The sequence below is a fragment of the Physcomitrium patens genome, chromosome 18 (assembly GCF_059467195.1).
Source record: "Physcomitrium patens ecotype Gransden chromosome 18, ASM5946719v1, whole genome shotgun sequence".
NCBI classification, from domain to species: domain Eukaryota; kingdom Viridiplantae; phylum Streptophyta; class Bryopsida; order Funariales; family Funariaceae; genus Physcomitrium; species Physcomitrium patens.
In genome coordinates this window covers 10390497-10409909 of record NC_143427.1, presented here as the reverse complement: position 1 = coordinate 10409909, position 19413 = coordinate 10390497, and the positions used below count along the sequence as shown (strand labels likewise).

Below are 19413 nucleotides of genomic sequence, written 5' to 3'. Positions count from 1 at the left end.
ATAATTTTCCACTTTTGTTTTGTTTTATTTTTTTATTATAGAAGTACAGAAAATGTTTTCACCAACCATTGGATTTTAGGTAATATTTCATAATTCAAAATAAAATTTATTTTAAACTTTAGAAGAAGGTAGGTGTTATTGACAGATGTGTGACATATACAGGAGTTTAAACTATATACTAGTTGATAGTAAAAAAGTGAGAATATTCTAATTACTATGAAAAGAATGTTGTGGGTACAATTCAAATTTTATGTTCTTATTTCATAATAAATTTAATTTTCTTTCCAATGGCAGCCAAATATAGCTGTTTTATATTATCATCTTGTGTTTTTTAGTTTTTAGTTTTTAATTTTTTAATTTTTTTTATCATTTTCTTCTCAGTGTATGGCGTTGCTGTGACAAAGTCAAATGATGTTGATGGAATGTCAATTTCATCTTGTCTTTACTTACCTTATAATAAGATTTAATGTCTCTATTGTAATTAATTTGTGTCATGTATGGTCTTTTGATATATATATTTCAATGTATTTTAGTCAATATCTACATTTAAAAAAAAGAAAAAAAGAAAAAAGGAAGTGACAAAATAATAAAAATAATAGTAAGAGTATTTTGGTTATCCTGTAAAGACTTGTAACATGCAAAGGAATTTATAAATCATGTTTAAAATAATTATAAAGAGTGATCAGATTGAGAATAAAGAGGGTATTAGTTTTAATTGTTAGATGTCAATTTTTGTAAAGCGAAAAGTCTTCTATAATTGTTTGTTGAAAATATTGTGCATGTCTAAGTTTTGAATTTTGATATTCTGTGTGTGTATAAGTTATATATATACATATATAGTATGATGTTGTAATCTTGCATTTCAATTCAGTTTATTCAAAAGAAACACGACTAAAATGTAAACAATAACAAAATCTACCAATCATTGCAAATTTATGTATATAAGAAATGAAATAGTTGGTAAACAACAATAAATATGATATTAATCTAAGCAAGTCTTAATATGCTTTCTGTTCAATCAAAGTCTTTTTTGCACCTAAAACATACACAAGAAAAAGTAATCAAGACAATCAGAAAATAATTTTTAAAGAAAACAAGAAAACAAGAACAAATGAACACGAACAGCACTCATATGGAACCAAAGACGTATCATAAAACAACATTTATTAATGCAATTATCACCAAACAAAAAGTTGAATAATTGAAAACTTTGACAAACATTCCTAACATGAATAATTTGTGTTCACTTACTGTTGGATTATATATGTGAACAATTTGGATACAAAGAAATGACATTGTAATTAATCAAGAATTTTACCAAGATAAAATTAGAAAATTGTGAATGCCACATCTTCAGCTGATATTATTACATTTCATGTGATCTTCACACATCTTAAATTGACTAGAAAGCATGCTTCTACACTAAGGCATGTTTGGTAGCCCAATATTTAATCGCAATATTGACCCAACAATAGAATGAAAAAATAAAAAACATGTTTTTGTCAACCAAAAAAACAAATAATTTTAATTTTAATTTTAAACTTAATAATTTTTTAGGAATATACATATTTTTTAATAAAATATTGCAACTTATTTTTTCATAAAATATTTTTTTGTGTCCTTCTTAACCACCATCCTTTCTTAAAGCAAAGAGAGGAAAATATGCACAAAAGTAAGAGACATATAAGCTAGTTGTCTACAAGGAGGTCATGTGGGGTGTAGCAATATCAAATGGGAGTATAGCATTAACGATTCTCTAAAATTACCAAAGGTAAATAAATAAATATTACTAATTAGAAAGGCAAAGTGGAACCTTCTTACAAAGCACGACAAGGACCAGAAACAAGAGCAATTGTACATCGAAAGGTCCTCAAAAAATTATATCATGTGTAACACATAAACTCCCGAAGGACAACTAAATTCCACAGAGTGCACTTCAAAACCCACTTGTGCAACCCCAACATGAAACCTCAAAAACACAGCACCTGAAACTTACACAACCCATAAAATGCTCTATATATATATATATATATATATATAATTCTTGTTGCGAAAAGGGGTCCTACCCGAAATAGTTCCAAATGTAGCAAAAGAGATACAGAAAAAATTAAGCACAAGATTGTACATGAAATTAATGAGGCCCCAGCATTAAATACCACAGAGCCCACCCACACTCTCATGCCATGTCCTGATCCAGAGCACCCAGAATTGAGAGCCAGGGAGTGAGAAAGTTAAACAGGCAAAAGGGAGAGCCAGGTATCAGCAGCAGCATCGTCATTAAAGCTCTCGCTGCAGAAGCAGCTTCCCTGCCAGCCTGCGGTGCCACTTACCTGGTCTGTCTGGCTATCTATCCGTCTGGGTGTGTCTGTCTGTGCAACGGGAGGAATGCGGCCCTCACCCACATACATACACTGTTGCAGGCATGTCGACGTGGAGTTTCTAGCCATTAATGGATGTGGTTGAATGTTAGGAGGAGGATTGACAACGCTCTACTTTCTCCATCACAGTCCATGTGAGCTTCCCTTAACCAGGACTTTGGAATATCCTTGACCAATGAGAAGGGATAACCAACCCACCAGCACCAGCACCAGCAGGGCAATGTTCTCAACATATCCACGCCGCGCTCAAACGGACTGTTGGCGTTCCACCGGGGAGACGATGAAGACGAGGCGCATCCAAAGTGGGGTGGGATTAGAGATATTGCGTTGATCGGTTTGCGAGCTGGATTTAGTAAAAACTAGCCGTGGAACCCACTTTGCAGCAATCTCGAGCTGAAGCCCGCGAGAAGCTAAATCGGGAACCGGGTGTTGAAGTATGGAATGTGGCGATCCAATTGTGCTCGGGCGCTTGTGGGGCTTTGTGGGTCGGGCCGTTGGATGGGGTTCAGTCTCGGGATTGCTGCCTGACCGTCCACACAGAATTCGTTGCTTCGGCGCAGAGCTGGATCCCACTTGATCTCACAACTAGAGCCAGCTAGCCCGTTGCTGCTCGTCCGTCGTCGTCCTCCTCCACCTCTTCCTCTTCCTCCTCTGCAGCAACTCAGGAGTTGCGAATATTATAAGTGCGTTTTTTATGCTAATCATTTTGCTTGTGCGAGAGCATGAGCGGAGACGTTGCAGTGACAAAATCCTGAAATCGTCTCGGCCTCCAAGGCGGCTCGCTCCGGCTCCCTTTTCACTGTTCACGCTGCGATCAGGAGTTGCCATGAGTCATAGCCTCCATTCACAAGGTCAAACCAAGCATCATCTCAAACAATTATAATACATGGAAAGTCTCCTCTACAAACAGTGTCGGGTTGAAACAGCCATAATCATGTAATTGCTCCTCTTTCTTTTTTAATGGACGAAGATGCATATGGACCTGTTTCAAAATTATTTTGTTCGAGCACAAGAAATAAGTCAATTCAAGGGATTCCCGGAAGGCCAAGTTTGTGATTGGATCCAACTTTTACAGGAGTTTTGCTGTGCCAAGTAGTTATGTCTAAGTCACTTTTTGTTTCATTCCTTTTAATCTCTGGTATAGTGAAACAAAATTGCTAAGTCATGTACTGTGAGCCAATACCATGACTTCCATAATTCCAAACTCATTCAGTAGGCTGTGGGGATGAGATGATGCTCTGGAGCCCTCTGCACAGTAGCACCAGGAGCATTTGCGAGTAGGAGCACTACTCTCATTTTATCATAGGATTAAGTAACTATTCAATCACAATAGTTAGGAGTACTTTACTTCACACCGATCTCTTTGTTGTACTTGCATCGCCTGTCACAAGGTAACACTGTGGTGGAACTGCGGCATAATTAGGGTTTTTACTAAGGTTACTTTGATCGTTCCACAAGTGATTTGACAATATCCTTACAGTCAATATTCAACATGGTTTTGTATGAGGAAGTACTCAACGCGAGTATGGCTCATGCTCCAGTGGCACCTACTACTTCAAAGGAGAGAATGCAATTGGAAAGAGCATGCAAGCATGATCAAGTGGAGCCAAAGTGAATAGCAGCAATAGCAATTCTAAGTAAATTCACATCCATCAATCCAACCCACACTACTCCAAGTGAAGTTTTTTCCAAGGACTTATTCTACAATAGTATTGATTTTTTTATTGAACACTTGCATGATTGAAGTGCTTTTAGATGAAAAAAATAAAATAAAGGTAGAAATGAATCACTTACAATAATGTGTTATCATTGTCTACTTTGTCAAAGGACAACTTCCCAACAAAACCTTATAAGCTTGGCTTGGGAACCTAAGAATGGATATAAGAGAGGATGTGCAACTTGACTATGAGCTTAGGCATGGATTTTTTCAATTAGTAAGCAAAGACAAAGCTACATCTTAGAAGATACTTATGCAAATCCCCCTTATCTTACAAACATGAATTTTTGAATCCTAGATAGTAGGATTCAATTCAAGTTGCCATGTCAACATAAAAATACCAATGTGGATTATACTCAAATTATTTCTCAACAATTTTTTGAGTAATGCTAGAAACCTTATACGAAGTCTTGGGCCAATCTTGGAAAGATAGAAATGCACTTAAGTAAGAGCAAATAGGAAGTTCTATGTCACCCTTACAAATAACAATCTACACAACATTACAATTGGGGCACTTGATCTTGTTACTAGTATCACCACAAAAATTCAAGTACTTTATGATAATCTATCATTTCAATGTAGATATTGTTTGTTGACCTCACACTTGATATGAGAGTGTTCAACAATCCAACACCAACAATAAGTAGAGCCAATAGTCACACACCTTCAAACAATATTGCCAATAAAACATACAAACATGTATGAGAAGTTGAATTCAAAGGCAGAAACCATCATTCTTTGCCAAGAAGATTCAGAGCTATCATTGATTCCAAATCCATAAAGAATAGCAAAGTTGCTAGAAGACACTCCAATAATTGGTTTTATTACTACTCTTGGAAGATTGACAAAAAGAAATGGATATAAGTGCAAGCATAAAAACATGATTAGTAGAGACAAAGTAAAATCTAAGGATTCAAAACAAAAAAGTCTTGAGTAGGCGACATGATGCAGTTGTGAAGAAGATAGAAGTTGAAAATCTTTACTAAATATTAGTAATTTTTTTTTAATTTCAATGAATTAAAGAAGGCATAAAATGACTAAATTAGTCAATAGTACAAGAATTCTTACAAAGAAGTAATACCTACACCACCGGAGAAGATTAATCTATCATATACATCCTTAATGGTAGAAACAAAGAAGTCAAATGGGGGGCATACAACTACCCTCTCCAATGGCTTTGACGATTTAACTTTGCTAATTATTGAGTTTTTACATGGATAAGGCCTTTCCATTGAGCTAGCCAACTTTTTAACCAATGATTGGTTATTAACAAAGTTGTTAGTGAGATGAAACCAAAGACTGAGTTCTTCAAGATATTAGTGCTTTCTATGTCTCAACAAGCAAAGAAAAATGGACTATCCATTCTTAAGACTTATTGAGAGTGACTACCAAGGTTAGAAATCCCTCTCCTCTCACTCTAATTAATGAAAATCTCAATATTAATACAAAATGTATAGGATTTAAATGACCCAATCAAGTTTGATGTCATAAAATAAATTTTTTGCGTCCCATACTTTGCAATTCAATTAGAACAATAAGTAAAGAGATGATACCTGCATGTTGGCCTAGTTGGACTATATGTATGTATTTAAATCTTATGCAGATATAACATTGAATTCCAAATATACCATCTCAAGAGATAGTTCAGATTTAGATCACTTTGCAATGTAGCAGGAGGTGAAGCTCTAATTTAAAGTGAAGAGAAAATCTGTATATGCAATGAATGTTGCACACCACACAAATCCAATGGTTTAAAATCACATTTATAAGGTCTGGTCCTCGAATCCCTCAATGCCATTTTCTATTAGACTTTGGCATTGGATACGATTTTATTAAGCTTATTGCATGGATAAAGTTATAGCTAAGAACCGAGAAGAGGAAGATTTACAAAAGGAGTTAGTTGTAGTTGTCCCTAACCTCTAAAGTAACCTAAGGGATGTTGCCAACCAATCTCACCTTGACATCTATATCAATTACCTTAAGTACATAGAATACTAAAAAATAGTTGGACAATATATTTAAATCGGCCTTAAATGAATGAAGGTGATAAATGCTCATGTGAATTTTTTTGAGTCTATAGAAAGCACTCGATTGTAACACAAATTATAAAATTCATGGATGATGGGAGGGAGATGCATAGCCACCCAAAGGTGTTTGACTACGTCAGCCATGTCTTCTACTAAGGCTAACCTTATTCATCTTCTTTTAGAAGAGCCAGTGACCAAACTTTATTTAAGGTCATAGACCTACTTAACTTTAAGGATAAAATAAAATTGAGTAAGCTTCTTACTTTAGCAAAATTCACAACAACATTGTAAGATTCAAACAAAGATAAATCTTCTGGCTTAAGTAATGATATTATAGAGTTCTACTTGATATTTTAAGAGTGAAGGGGGTAAGATTATTTAGTAATGATACAAGAGAGCATTCTAAAGGGGAAACTCCCTCCCAAAGTGATGCAAGGACTTATCACATTGATTTACAAAAGAGAGATTAGATATGACCTATCCAATTAGTTGCCAACATATTATTCAATATTAGATACAAGATATATACAAAGGTACTACTTTTTAGACTTTAATCAATTCTTATAAATATTATTAACTTGGATCAATCTACATTTTTATCCAACCAGTTCATTTTTAAGAATATATTATTGATACATAAAACTATGACATGGATAGAGAAATCATGCCAACCAATTTTCTTCTTAAAACTTGATTTCTTAAGCGCATATGATATCGTTAATTATAACTTCTTCTTTTTCACTATAGCATCTATAGAATTCTCTCAAGAATTTAATGATATGGTTTGTATATTATTTAATGATGCTAAAGTATGTATAAAGATTAATAGAGCCTTTTTTATATCTTTTCATATAACAAAAAAAGTAAGACAAGGTTATCCACTTGCTCCATATTTATTTCTTATTGTAGTAGAGGTTCTCAATACAATGATTATATAAGAAACAGACTTAGAACTAATAAAACGGATTCAACTACCTATAGTCTACCAACAACAAATTATGATATAATATGCAAATAATACTTCTTTGACTTTGTTAGGTGAAGAAGAAAATATAAGGCATATTATTTACATACTTGAAATATTTTACTTGAGTTCCGACTTGATTTTGAATTAGCATAAATTAAGTAGATACTAAAAAAGCTACTATATATAAATATGCCTATTATAGATAAGCAATTTAAGCATATCATGGTCTAAAGATGATAAAGTAAGTAAGCTTCTGAGTGTACCATTTGGACTCTTATTAATCTCAATAGATTTTGAGCCCTTTTTATAATAAAAAATCAATACAAAATTAAATCATTAAAACTTACGTATGATCAATGCAATAAGAAGGGAGATAATTGTTAATATGGTCTAATTTTCTACATTGTTTTTTTTTTCATTTCCTTCTAAGATAGGACAAAAAGATGTATTTCTAAAATTAAATCATTTCTTAGCTATTACATGGCAGGTGGTATAATGCAAAGAACTCACAATAATATAGCTTGATTACAATATTATCAATCCATATATGAGAGAAGAAACAACCTCATAAATCTAGTAAATGCAATTTTTGTCTTGCTAGTCAAATGAATTATCAAAACAATGGAACCATTAGACTCAAATCTACATGTCTTATTGAGACACCACCTTAGTTCATCTCAACCTTATGCAAGAAGGAGATGGCAACAAAGTTTAGAATTCTTTACCAAATCTAAACATCAAAGTTAGAAAGATTCAAAGATATGAAATATTTTTATATTAGCTTAAAAAGATCTCCTACTTGAGATATCTTACATATCTCCTACTTGTCATGAAGAATGGATTAATTATAGCATTTGGTACAACCTAGAACTCAATGGCATCAAACTTGGATTTTTTCAACAAAGAGCAATAAAAATACATAAATATGGCATGAAACTATATGATAATATTTAAAAAAATGATAACTTCTTAAGCTTTGCAAAAGGTAAAAATTGCTTAGGATTGATGTCACATAAAGAAAGAGAATGGAAAGCCTTAATTAATATGATACAAGAACAATGACAATTAATCTCACCAAACGTAACTCATAAGCTTAGAGAAGGTGAGTAGGTTGATTTTTTTTTAGATGAAGTATGAAAGTCACTAAGTATGATTTAAAAATTTAAGGTGAATTATCAAAAAAAATTAACTCTAATAGAATTTTGGATCCATCTTTAAATTTCTTATATAAACCCAAAGGGAGGCAAAATTGACTCTTTGAACTCTCATCAAAAAGGAGGAGGATCCAATCCTTTGCGGACATACTAGAGAATACCAACAATACTTATTTTATCAACTTATTCAAAAAAATTTACATCACAATAAGAAAGAATAGACAATCCAAGAGAGTAACTTATTTCTAATATAGACAGATTGATTGTCTGACATGGAATCCTAGCTAGTTTCAATGGAGGGGGGATGTCATTCATAGAATACTAAGTTCACCTTGACCACTCTATACTCAAAAATTGATATGTCATTTTTAATGTAATCACTTATAAATATGGAGGTATTTTGTTATCATTGTTTAAGTTGAAGTGGAAGATCATATAGAACATAAAGAAGATACAAAAAGAAGCTAATTTGATTTGATTAACTTGACAAAGAGTAGTTGCGATTAACTTGTGATGATAAAGAATTTATAACAAGATTGATCAAAGTTGCCAAATCTATGCATTAATCAAAGTAGTCAACTTATATAGTTTTATTGCTCTTTGATCAAAGCATTGATACAAAGTTGTCCAATCTATGCAATAGAAATAAGAGATTTAATGTTCCATCAGTTTTGAAAGTGCCAAGCAATAATAAGAATATGGAAGTAGGAAGTATATATCCTCCACCTTCTTATTTCAAACCTTACAACAAGAAGGGTATCCAAACTAAGAGCCTATGATAATGTGAATTACAATACCTAATGAGATGAGGGCCATGGATCACAAGGTAAGACCTTAATTGATTGCCTACAAAAACAAAGATTCATAATATTCATCTTTTTGTGAATTCAATGCGTCTTTGTATATTGCATCTCTAGAAGATTCAAGTAGATTAGTTGAATTTGGATTTTGCTTCAGGGAATAGTTATATGGGTGCTTTGGGTAGAAAAAAATTATGCAACATTTAATGAAACCTTGTGGTCTCAAAAACAAGTATATCACATAATATGGTTGAAATTGGTTGATTACGGAAGGAATTCTTGGATCAAAACACAAGTGCACATAAAACCTAGTCTCTTTTAGGTTGTAGAATATTCTCAACTTTTTGTTAGTAATGGTGCACAAATAGAACCTTGGAAATATGGATAGATAACATACTTGAATAGCAATAATAAAGACTAATTAGTATATTCAAAAATAATATATAGGTAAATATCTAATATTCTTGATCAAACCTGGTTGGGATTTGTAACTTTTAAATTACTTGCAATAGAAATGTACCTCTATTTGTGTCAAAAAAAAAAAAAAAAAAAAAAAAAAAAACTCATTCAATTGATTCCATCACCAAAAGTCCTATAAAACTACCAAAGCTTTGTTCATTTGCAAGGTAGGTAAACTTCTATATCATGTTTCCATATTCTTTAACTTACAATAGAGATGGATTTAACCAAAAACTCTTATTATTCCATACACTTTCAACAACTCTTATTAAAACCCATATTGGATTACTTTACAATCATATATCTAATATTTGCACTAAGATTTGCACTAAAATATTGAAGGTATTTGGTGTGACAAGCATTGTAGTTGCCAAATAATAATAGTAGTAGTATTACCATTATTAGTATTATTATCATCATGTAACTACAAGTAACTTCTGGTGTTTTAACTTGAGAGTACTTTTAGAAAATTTATTTTGTTTTATTTGTTTGATAGACTAAACTCCATTTTGTACTTCATTTCGAACTGACCTAAACCAAACAAAGATTCTCTGATGCCTTCAACTGATTTTCAAATGCTCAACTGTGGTAAAATCATGGATCATCAATTTCATTACTACTATTATTCCTACAGTGCACATGTTCACCCTTCGTTTGATTTAACTGTGAACAGTAAGGTTGATCTCAGAGTCCCTGCCACATGTCACAAGAGCATGCACACCTATGCATGAAAAGCTTAAGACCTACACAATCATAGAGTCAAAAGCACCACAAACAAAAAAAAATCAACTCATGTACGGTGCTTTTTATAGTCTTCCAAAGGAACCTATGTTGTTGACCCACAATTTCAACCAAGGATTCGATTGCAATGACAACCCCAACCAGAACTGGCCACACAGACAACACAAACCTTGACTTCATGGGAACGGATAGAAGAAGAAGAAGAAGAGGAAGAAGCAGAAAGGAGAGGAAGGGCCATGCATCAAGCAAAAGAGAAACAGAAGGACATCTGCAAAAGCAAATGGGGACAGGGAGTGAGTCAGGAAAAGCAGCGAGGGAGGGAATGAGTGAGCCAGTGAGTGAGTCCATGAAGGCATTCAATGTGGCAATCGGAGAGGCGTGCCAAGTACAAGGCCAGCAAGCCTCCCCACTGGACTTTCTTCGTCCCTCTTGCTGCTGGGTCCTTCACAGCTTGCAATCCACTAACGAATTTTCACCATAGCTGCACGCGAAAGTTAGCAGCAGGGGTCCGCAATAGGGGACGCAGGAAAAAAAACGGTGAACCTAGCCGAATCCAAGGGCTCAGGACATTGCCACATCGCGCCAGCGCTGCACATGAGCTAGAAAACTAGCTAGGCAAGAAAGCACGCAGGTCCCCGTAGGTGAACTGTCTACTATTACTCCTACTCCGACTACTATTACTGCTACTACTACAGATACCATTACTACTGCTACTTTGTTAGACTACTGTTGCAGCTACTACTACACTACCACTGGTGTAGAGCACTGTTCACGCTGGCTTCACCATGGTCGTCTCCGATCTGCGGGGAGAGCCGTTTGGTTTTGAATTTTCCGGCTTTGGTTATCGACATGTGGGTGCACCCAACTGTTAGAACAGGACTCGGAACCTGCTTTTCTGTTGGTGTTTCTCCTTGAGTTCATCCTCTGTCTGTCAGCGAGGAACGCAAAGATCTCATTTTCGGGCTTGGGACAGCTCGTTGCAGCTTGCTTCGGGGAAGGAAAGTGGGGATGAGATGGGATGAAATAGAGAGGTGGATGTGAGAGAGAGGAGGTGGAGTAGCGGGAGCGTCAGTTGCGGGTGGTCAACACAGATGCGATGCGGTTGGCCTTTGAAGATGTTTTGGCGGAGTTTTGAGGGGTTGAGATTTTGTTTCTCAGGGGTAATTCATCTGTGTGAAGGTCGGGGAGAGGATGTGTGAGTGAAAGAGAGATAGAGAGTGAGAAAGTGGACGGGAGTTGGAAGGATTCGTGTGGGTCGTTGCTGCATTGAGCTGGATTCGACGCAGCTGCTTTGTGAGCTGTGAATGTCTTTTTGGGCAGATTATAGTTCGAGCACATCTTCATGTGTTGTCTGACGGAGGTTTGCTCGTGATGGGAGTGGGTTTTGTTTGGGGCGCTGGCCTGTTTGCTATCGAGAGGTAGAGTATATGCCCGCCTTTTCACTGTGCGGAGTTAGGTGAACTGTGTTTGGTCTCTTCATGGAGATCACATTTCTGGGCGAATTGACACGCAAAGGGGCTGGTAGTGCGCTCTGATCGTGTGAGGAGTGCGTGCTCTGCCTTGAATGCGATGGGATTTTTTGTGCTGCCTTGGAGACATGACGGAGGGAGTTCACGGCAATACTAACGAGTGTGATCAGGTATCTCCCTCTGCGACATAGGCCTCAAGTGCGATTGGGTCGACAAGCAACCCATTTTCTTAGTTTGAATCTCTACCATGCATGCCATTACTCCGGGTTTCGTCTTTTCGTGATTGGCTCAGCATCTCTACATTCTGAAATGAGCTCGGTCGCCCTTCGACTCTGAAAAAGGATCTATTGCAACTCATATCTGCCCAAGTTTTGAAGGATGTAGTGACTTGGTGATACAGGTCAAGCACGAGATTATGATAGTCTAGTGGAGGAGCTGTAAAATCTCCTCCAGAATGATTCAATTAGTCAATCTTTAGGTGGTAAGGGAATCGCCTGTCAGCAGAACAATGAACTTGGAGATAGGCAAGTGAAACTGTAGGCAGGTCAAAAGAATCTTGAGATGCTGTTAGGGAACGCGAATAAGGTGGAGGAGAGGCAAACGGCCGACGGGCCTAGGTTTCAAGCCACGAAGTGATGCGATTGTCTAGGAGGAAACGATAGGCGGAGGTGATGGCGGGATCGGATGCAGAGGTTGTGGGAGCAGAGAAAGGGAAATCTTTAGCATGGCGTACTCGCAGCAGCCGAGACATGGGCAAGGACAGTGGCAGCGTTTTTGGAAGGAACATTGGCAGCATATCTGGCAGGGATATTGCCAATTGGTGGGCAGCAGCAGTTGAGCAGACTTCCACGTTTTTGATGGACGAGGTAAGTCTCAACGTTTTCGCCCTTGAGCCTTCCCTGTGAAACGTGAACGTTCACCTATGGTCTTTCACCACAAGTTCAATGTCTTCAGTGATACCCACCAATTCCTTTTCTCTGAACAGCTAGGAACTCCCGAAAACTAGTATCGTAATGTATACGAACGCATGGGACGATTCCAGGGTTGTCGTTATTGGTCGTCTCCAGATACCATCGCGTGTGTCTATATTTGCGATATTTTGCATACCTTGATGTTTTCTATGCCTGTTTTAACGGTTCACAGGTAGCTGTAGTGTATTCCGCTTCAAACCACTTTCGGGATGAATTATGCTAGAATCATCTCAAATGGTGTCGTCATGACAAGAACGGTATTTAACTAGGGTCCTGTACTCGAGCCTTCCGTGTCAGTCAATGTCGAGGGCTTGCGAGTCAGTTTGATGATCCTCCTCAAACACAATTTTGGCAGTTTTTTTTGTATCATACTTTTCTTCATGTCAATATTTTGATGATGCATCACATAATGCAGGTGCCTGCTACGTTCGCTGAGATCAGTGAAGGAGCGAGAGAGCTGAAGCCACAGCTCCAGCGTGGAACGTCGTTTTCTAGCTTTTCACTGCCCTGGAAGAATATTGGGATGGGTAGCAAAGTAAGTGAAGGCCCAAGTAGCCAAGGAGGCTTGGAATCCGCTCCAAAGACCTCGAAAGATGAACCCCCCGTGGCACCGCCGGATCCGGGGGAGAAATCCTCCCACACGACCACGAAACAAGAGCCCTGCACATCGGTGTCCACAAAGTTGGAAGGACCTTTTTTTCCAACCACGACGAAGGTGGAAAGCATGAGTGGACCCTCCACCTCGCTGCCAAAGTCGTCAGAGACATCTTCCTCAATCAGGAACCATGTCGAAAAGGTGCAGGAGCCCTTCAAGCCCATGTCAGAGCCATTTGAGCGATCCCCTTCCACCAGAAGATATGGCGAGAACACGCAAGAGCCGTCTAAATCTTCACCGAAGTCGTTCAAGTGGTTTCCTCTCGCGGCAAGTAAATCGTCTCCCTCCGCTTCGGAGACAGCAGAGCCCTCCGAAGTCTCATGTGGCAACGCAATTAACTATGTGGAGAATTCATCGCCTATCGCAGGCAGTCCACTTCTCACTGCCGGAAAGGTTCCAATGCCCTCAGAGAGTTCTCCTCGAAAGAGATCACCTTGGAAAAGCTCATCCCGAAAGAGCTCACCTCTGAAGTCCACGAAGTCCATGGAGACATCTCCAAGGAAATCTATGAAACATTCGGACAGGTCTCCTCTCTGGGGAAAGCCTCCTCTGTCCAGCGTGGAGACACCAATGCCATCTGAGAGCACACCTTGCAAGATTTCACAAGAGGTGGACACCGCACTCCTTACTGGTGATAAAACACCAAAAGCCATTGAGAAGTCCCCGGTTGATCTGATTGAGACACCGAAGCCTTCTGGGAGCTCACCTATCGTCATCACTGATCCACGCAGCGGATCTCGAATTGGTGAATCGCGGAGACGAACCAAGCGTATGCCAGTGGATATGGCTTCAGCTGAATTGGAAGCGTCACCCTCACATGTCGTATCTCTCTCCTCTGTTAGCCAGGAGTTTCTTCTAGGGGAAGGTATACCTCTAGGTGCAGCGAGAGTGCATTCTCTTGAGGTTCTTCAGAGGCAGCAGTTTTGGACCCCTCAGAAAGCTCGCACTGGCAGTCCCGACAAGTGCAACCCAAACTCTTCAGTCAAGCGCGTGGATGGGTCAGGTGTTGGCTCGTCGAAGCGCAGCGGCTCATCTCGCTCCATGGCACGAAGCCAGCACTTCGAAGAAACCGAAAAACAGATTTCTCCACAGTTGACAGCGGTCGGGACGCCTAACAGCAGCGATAGGATGGTTCACCTGAACAAAGTGACTCTTCCCAAGGAGGAAATATTTCCAGGTAATACCAACAGCCTGCCGCAAATCAAAGTGAGAACACCAAGGCTCACGGAGGCGTCTGCGAACCGAAGTGACAACACCTATGAGTTGAATCTCAATCCGGTGTCTGGAGATTCGTCGGGAGTGACACGGAGAAATGAGAACCGTGTGGAAGCGCGGACGCATGTATCTGGCTCCTTGCCAACTTCCCCCCGGCACACTTCAGGGAAGACTCGAACTGCAAGGCTTCTCAGAAGATTGAAACTCACAGGGCGAGGATCTCGGGCTGGGTCTGATGACTCGAAGTTGGGTAATGAATCGTCACCTTGTTCCCATTCCAGCTCTGTGATTTTGAGCTTTCAAATTTAATCAACAGAGACACTATTAATACAGTTCCAGAACCGTTCTAGACTGACTAAATGAGTTTACGAATGACCTGAATTGCACTCGGAAACTGTACATTTAACCAGCTGATATCTTAATTTATCAATTCCGTGCATGCCGTACTGTGTAGTGAATATGGCTTTTCTTTCTAAATTTCTCTGAAATTTGTAAACTCTTTGCATTCGTTTGTGCAGGAACCAATAGGAGTTCAATCAAAGCAGGAAACACCATGACAGGCTCTGGTTCACCTGATTCATCGGAACGTCACCGGAATTTTTCTGGAAGCTTAGAGCCAAGGAAACTTAACTTTGCCTACAGGAATTGGACCGACCCTGATCTTGGAAACACCATGCTCAGGGAAAGCAGAGGCGAAGTAGTCGATCCTGCTCCCAGATTTGGAGCTGAGAGGGTCGATCGCAGCGAAGCTTCTCAAAGTTCAGTTCCAGGAAAGCAACAATTCGATTTGTCGTCCGAGACTTCTCTAAAGAAGAAAAGTTCTTTGCCATGGACTTTCAAGTGGAAGTGGGGGTCTAATTCTAGATCTAAAACAGTCAAGGGAGGCACTAAGGCAAGTCCGGCACCTCTGCCGCATCAAAGGTCGAACCAAGCTGGAGACAGTTCTCCAACTGCAGCTGTAATGGGTGATGCTCGTAATTCTTTTACCTCGCAGTCTGACCGATTCTCGAGCAGAGGGACTGCTGAGAAATTATTCTGCGACAGAGTTCCCAAGCACAGGAGGGGTTTATCCTGGGGTGCAGGTATTAGAGAGATTTCTACTTTCAATGGGCCATTCTTCTGGCAAAGTTAAACTAGAATTTAAGAACATGTGTTGATATCACATCTCGATCATCTCAGTACAAATTTTATCTGTACATTTGGGAAGTTAGGTTTTCATAAGGACCCCTACCAGACAAAGAGGGGCAGAATTGTAATTCATGATACATTCTGTGACTTTCAGCAACTTTCGTCGTATCTTATTCTGGGACTAAAGTCTCAGTTTCTCGTGTGGTGTTATGTTATGTTAGGCCCAATAATAGAATGCTAGGTTCCCTCATCTTCCGTGGGATGCTTTTATCCAGGTTCCACAGCATCACTGTGCTCAGGATCTAATCCTACGGATGGAGCATTTACTCCAAGCCAGCCACGTTTGCCAACTCGTGATGCCCAAGAGCTGCTGCTACCCCCTCGTAAACTCCTTGTTGCCCCTACGGTCAACGTTGTAAACGAATCCCAGGAACAGGGACCTTCAACGGAGCTGAGGAGAAGTAACCCTGGTGCAGGTGTGTTGCGTGCCTCCGCTGATTCAGACGTCTTCGAGGATTGTTTTGGGAGCTTCCGCAGCGTTGAAAGTCCAACCAAAAGCTGCGGAAGTTTCAGGAGCATTGAAAGTCCTGGTATGAGTAGCATCTTTCTGAGGAAGTCCGGGTTATCAATTGATGAAGCTGAGTGGGAGGGTCACATGTCATCTTCCTTCCGACAAGAAATCACTGAGATCAATGATGAAGCCTGTACCTCTTCGTCTAAGTTTTCATTGAAGTGCTCTAAAGTGCAGCAGTTCAATAAGTTCCTTAGAACACAAAAAGAGCGCCTACGTAGAGGTGCAGATGCAGGAAACTCAGATTGCTTTTGCATCGTTATACCCGGAAGAGACCTTGGTATACCTCTCTCCTGTATCTCCACTCTTTTTTAGTTTGTACTTGCTCATTTCGTAGAATTAGTTCAATACAGCCGGATGGCTTTACAAAAGAGTGGAAACGGCTGCAGTAATTAATTTTCCTTGAGCAGTCTACTGAACAACTTCTCTGGTGGGCCCACAGAACTAAGCTCCGTAGTAGCAGCACTCGGGTATACGTGGTTACAGGAGAATTCGTTTCCCAAGATCAGTGGCGACACATGGCATCCAGTCCCGATGATTGACATGCCAAGGCAGCAAATGCACAAGCATAAAGACGCAGCTTGGTTGTTCGATGCGTGTGGAATTGATGCTGGGGCTTTACTCTTCGCTGATGATGTATGTTCAAGTCCATCAATTGAGTCTGCTCCCTCATTCGCTGATTTTTCTTGCCATGCCTTTTTCACATCTTAGTATTGGTCTGGTCGCTGTCAAATCATGGGAACTTGATGACAAATTCGAAGTCTGGGAACGTTGCATAATTGCTGCTGTGATACATTCTCAATCGTCTTCGGTCGCGTGATTTGCTTGACGGTTTCGATCCAGCACAAAGTTGCTTTATTTTTGGAGAATGCTGGCATCATCTAGCCCTCTTGTTTGGCCCATTCTGAGCATGTCTGCTTTTGATCCCCCCATGCAGATAGAGTTGTCAACCTTGGTGGGTGCAGGACGTATCAAGATGTCCATAATAGGACAAGACGTGCTGGTGACAAGAAATGAGGTAATTATTTTAAGGTCTTCCACTACTTCGGGTGGTCACTTCTTTTACATAGCATGGTTTCTATCTGTCCTTCAGAGATCGGCACTCGAATTATTTGTGTGGGTTCAAAATGCTTCTTGATGATTCTGAAGAGATTCCCAGCAGATCTCACGTCCGTATCCATTTTTTTTTTTTTTTTTTTTTTAAATGTTTTATTCAGGTAGGTTCAGTATGCACGCTTCTAATGGAGATGCTCCTATCCGGACACCGAGGATTATTGCAGCCTCGATACTTGAAAGCATTCATGGTAAGAAATCATTTCTTCCGTCTCCTTTTTCTTTTGTCTGTTTTCTGTTGCAGTATGATGTGTGTCAGTCGGTTGTTATGTTAAATGTTTAAGTGCCCACTTACGGAGAGCTTCTCTCGCTTCTCGATTTTCGATTCTGGGATTGTCTTCATCAGGCCTGTAACATTAGTTTCTTGTTCACCTTTCTTTCTTTGTGTATTTATTCATTTTGGTTATCTTGACAGCTCGCTGGAATTCTTCTGGACACCGAAAATCTTGATTTTGCATCTATGCGAGACACGAAAATGTCGAACTTATTAGTTGAGTGGTTGGGATGCGTTGGAAGGACCATGTTTTACAATCAACGTAAGTTCATTTCCCTTACATAATCATTCATCGATTGAGTCTTAATACGTCCGATTGTGCCCAGAAAGTATTATATCCACCCTTTACAATGGTTTCCTGATCAAGTTGAGTGTGACGCGGTGTGGCAGTTAAGGACGCGGAGGATGATGCGACTATCTCCAAACTCATATCGCAGATCTATGATAATCAACCTTCTGGTCAATCAACTTTGCCTTGCATGATAGTTACTTCACCTCAAGTTAATCTAATGAAGAAAAGTTGAATTCTAATTTAGAACTGGTAAAGGTGGCTTAACTGCATTGATCATACTGGCTTAATACTTGAGATTGGGACATGAATCCTCTAATTGACTAGACATTCATCTCTGCAGCCCGGCTGAAACTTCGAGTAGAAGCAGATCATGAGCATTCTGACAGAGAGTCCATCTTTACTCAAAGTCAAGACCACACATCAACTTCAGAGGCAGGAACAAGCAGCAGCTTGGAGGAGGACTCACCTCGCCCTAAAGTGAAGCAACGGTCATCCTTCAAGTATTCCAGGCTCACTCCTCAATCTGCTCCTGCCAAGTCCCATCGTCTCTCTCTTCCAGGTTGATCATTGTTGCACTCACGCTTTGCACTCAAATCATCACACAACTCGTTTCAAACTTTCTAACTAGTAGGATCGTCGCAAATTATCCACCTCTCTGTACTAATGGTCTCCTTTGTCTCTAGGTGGATGCCTTGATCAAGACGCGCAGGCTGTAGCACATATACGCAAAGCTGCCATTCAGTCTGGACATCCGACTTCTGCACTTCCAAGCTATGGGCAATATCCCCACCGTGCGGCGAAGTCCAGTGCATTCGCAAGGATACGAAAGAAGTTGTTCTTGGAAGATTAGAGACCATTTCTGAAGCGACCAATCCACTGGCTATTGCTCCATCGCTAGTGCACAGTGCAAGCGCCGGAAAGTGCATTCTCTTCTTTTCTATTATGGTCTAAAGATATGCATGATCTGAAATGTTTGCCGTGTGATGGACGTGCCCTTTGGTGGGTCATCTTCATGAGCTTACGGAACGTGAGTCTTGTAGTTAGCCTGTATTAGGATACACTATTTGGCCAGAATATTGGTAGTCTTCGACAGGATTAGATGTTTTTACACAATAATTGTGAAATTATTATTATTTTCAGACCCAAAGAGAGGGAGTGAAGCCAGTGGTACGATTCGAATTCCACTTGGATAAGTTGGCGTAGAGAATTGTTTGTGAAAATAGATTCCAGTTCTGCGCCCTTTGCAGACCTCTCTGACATCGGGTGTTATAGTTCGTCAGTTGCTTTTCTTATTTTACGTTTTTTCGCCTCAATAAGCATTATCCTATTGTTTCTCTAACTATTCCTATTTTCTCTGCTTTACCGACCATAGACTTGCACTTCATTTTTCCCTGTTTTTTAAAACTTTCCTCTCTGATTGATAGACTTTTCCATATTGTCTTGCCCGAAGTTTATCTACTACTAGAGATTTTACTCGAAAGT

At 39.3% G+C, this 19413-nt stretch overlaps 1 protein-coding gene across 1 annotated transcript; it reads left to right on the top strand.

Annotated features, from left to right (window-relative positions):
* The first annotated feature begins 11088 nt into the window (after positions 1 to 11088).
* On the top strand, positions 11089 to 19270 carry LOC112295071 (uncharacterized). The gene is made up of 12 exons (XM_024546215.3): positions 11089 to 11882; positions 12113 to 12578; positions 13099 to 14803; positions 15072 to 15635; positions 15957 to 16532; positions 16695 to 16888; positions 17190 to 17270; positions 17470 to 17556; positions 17781 to 17901; positions 18030 to 18098; positions 18272 to 18490; positions 18615 to 19270. Exons 2-12 carry the CDS (start codon positions 12384 to 12386, stop codon positions 18779 to 18781), a joined length of 3978 nt encoding a protein of 1325 aa, XP_024401983.1. The 5' UTR covers positions 11089 to 11882; positions 12113 to 12383; the 3' UTR covers positions 18782 to 19270.
* Positions 19271 to 19413: the final 143 nt, after the last annotated feature.

Excerpts from the sequence above, each read along its gene's own strand:
- LOC112295071 (XM_024546215.3), top strand. The coding sequence starts at position 12,384 with ATGGCGGGATCGGATGCAGAGGTTGTGGGAGCAGAGAAAGGGAAATCT. Across the intron at positions 14,804-15,071 it reads GTCTGATGACTCGAAGTTGG|GAACCAATAGGAGTTCAATC; the intron begins GTAATGAATCGT and ends TCGTTTGTGCAG. Across the intron at positions 17,902-18,029 it reads GACCATGTTTTACAATCAAC|TTAAGGACGCGGAGGATGAT; the intron begins GTAAGTTCATTT and ends GCGGTGTGGCAG.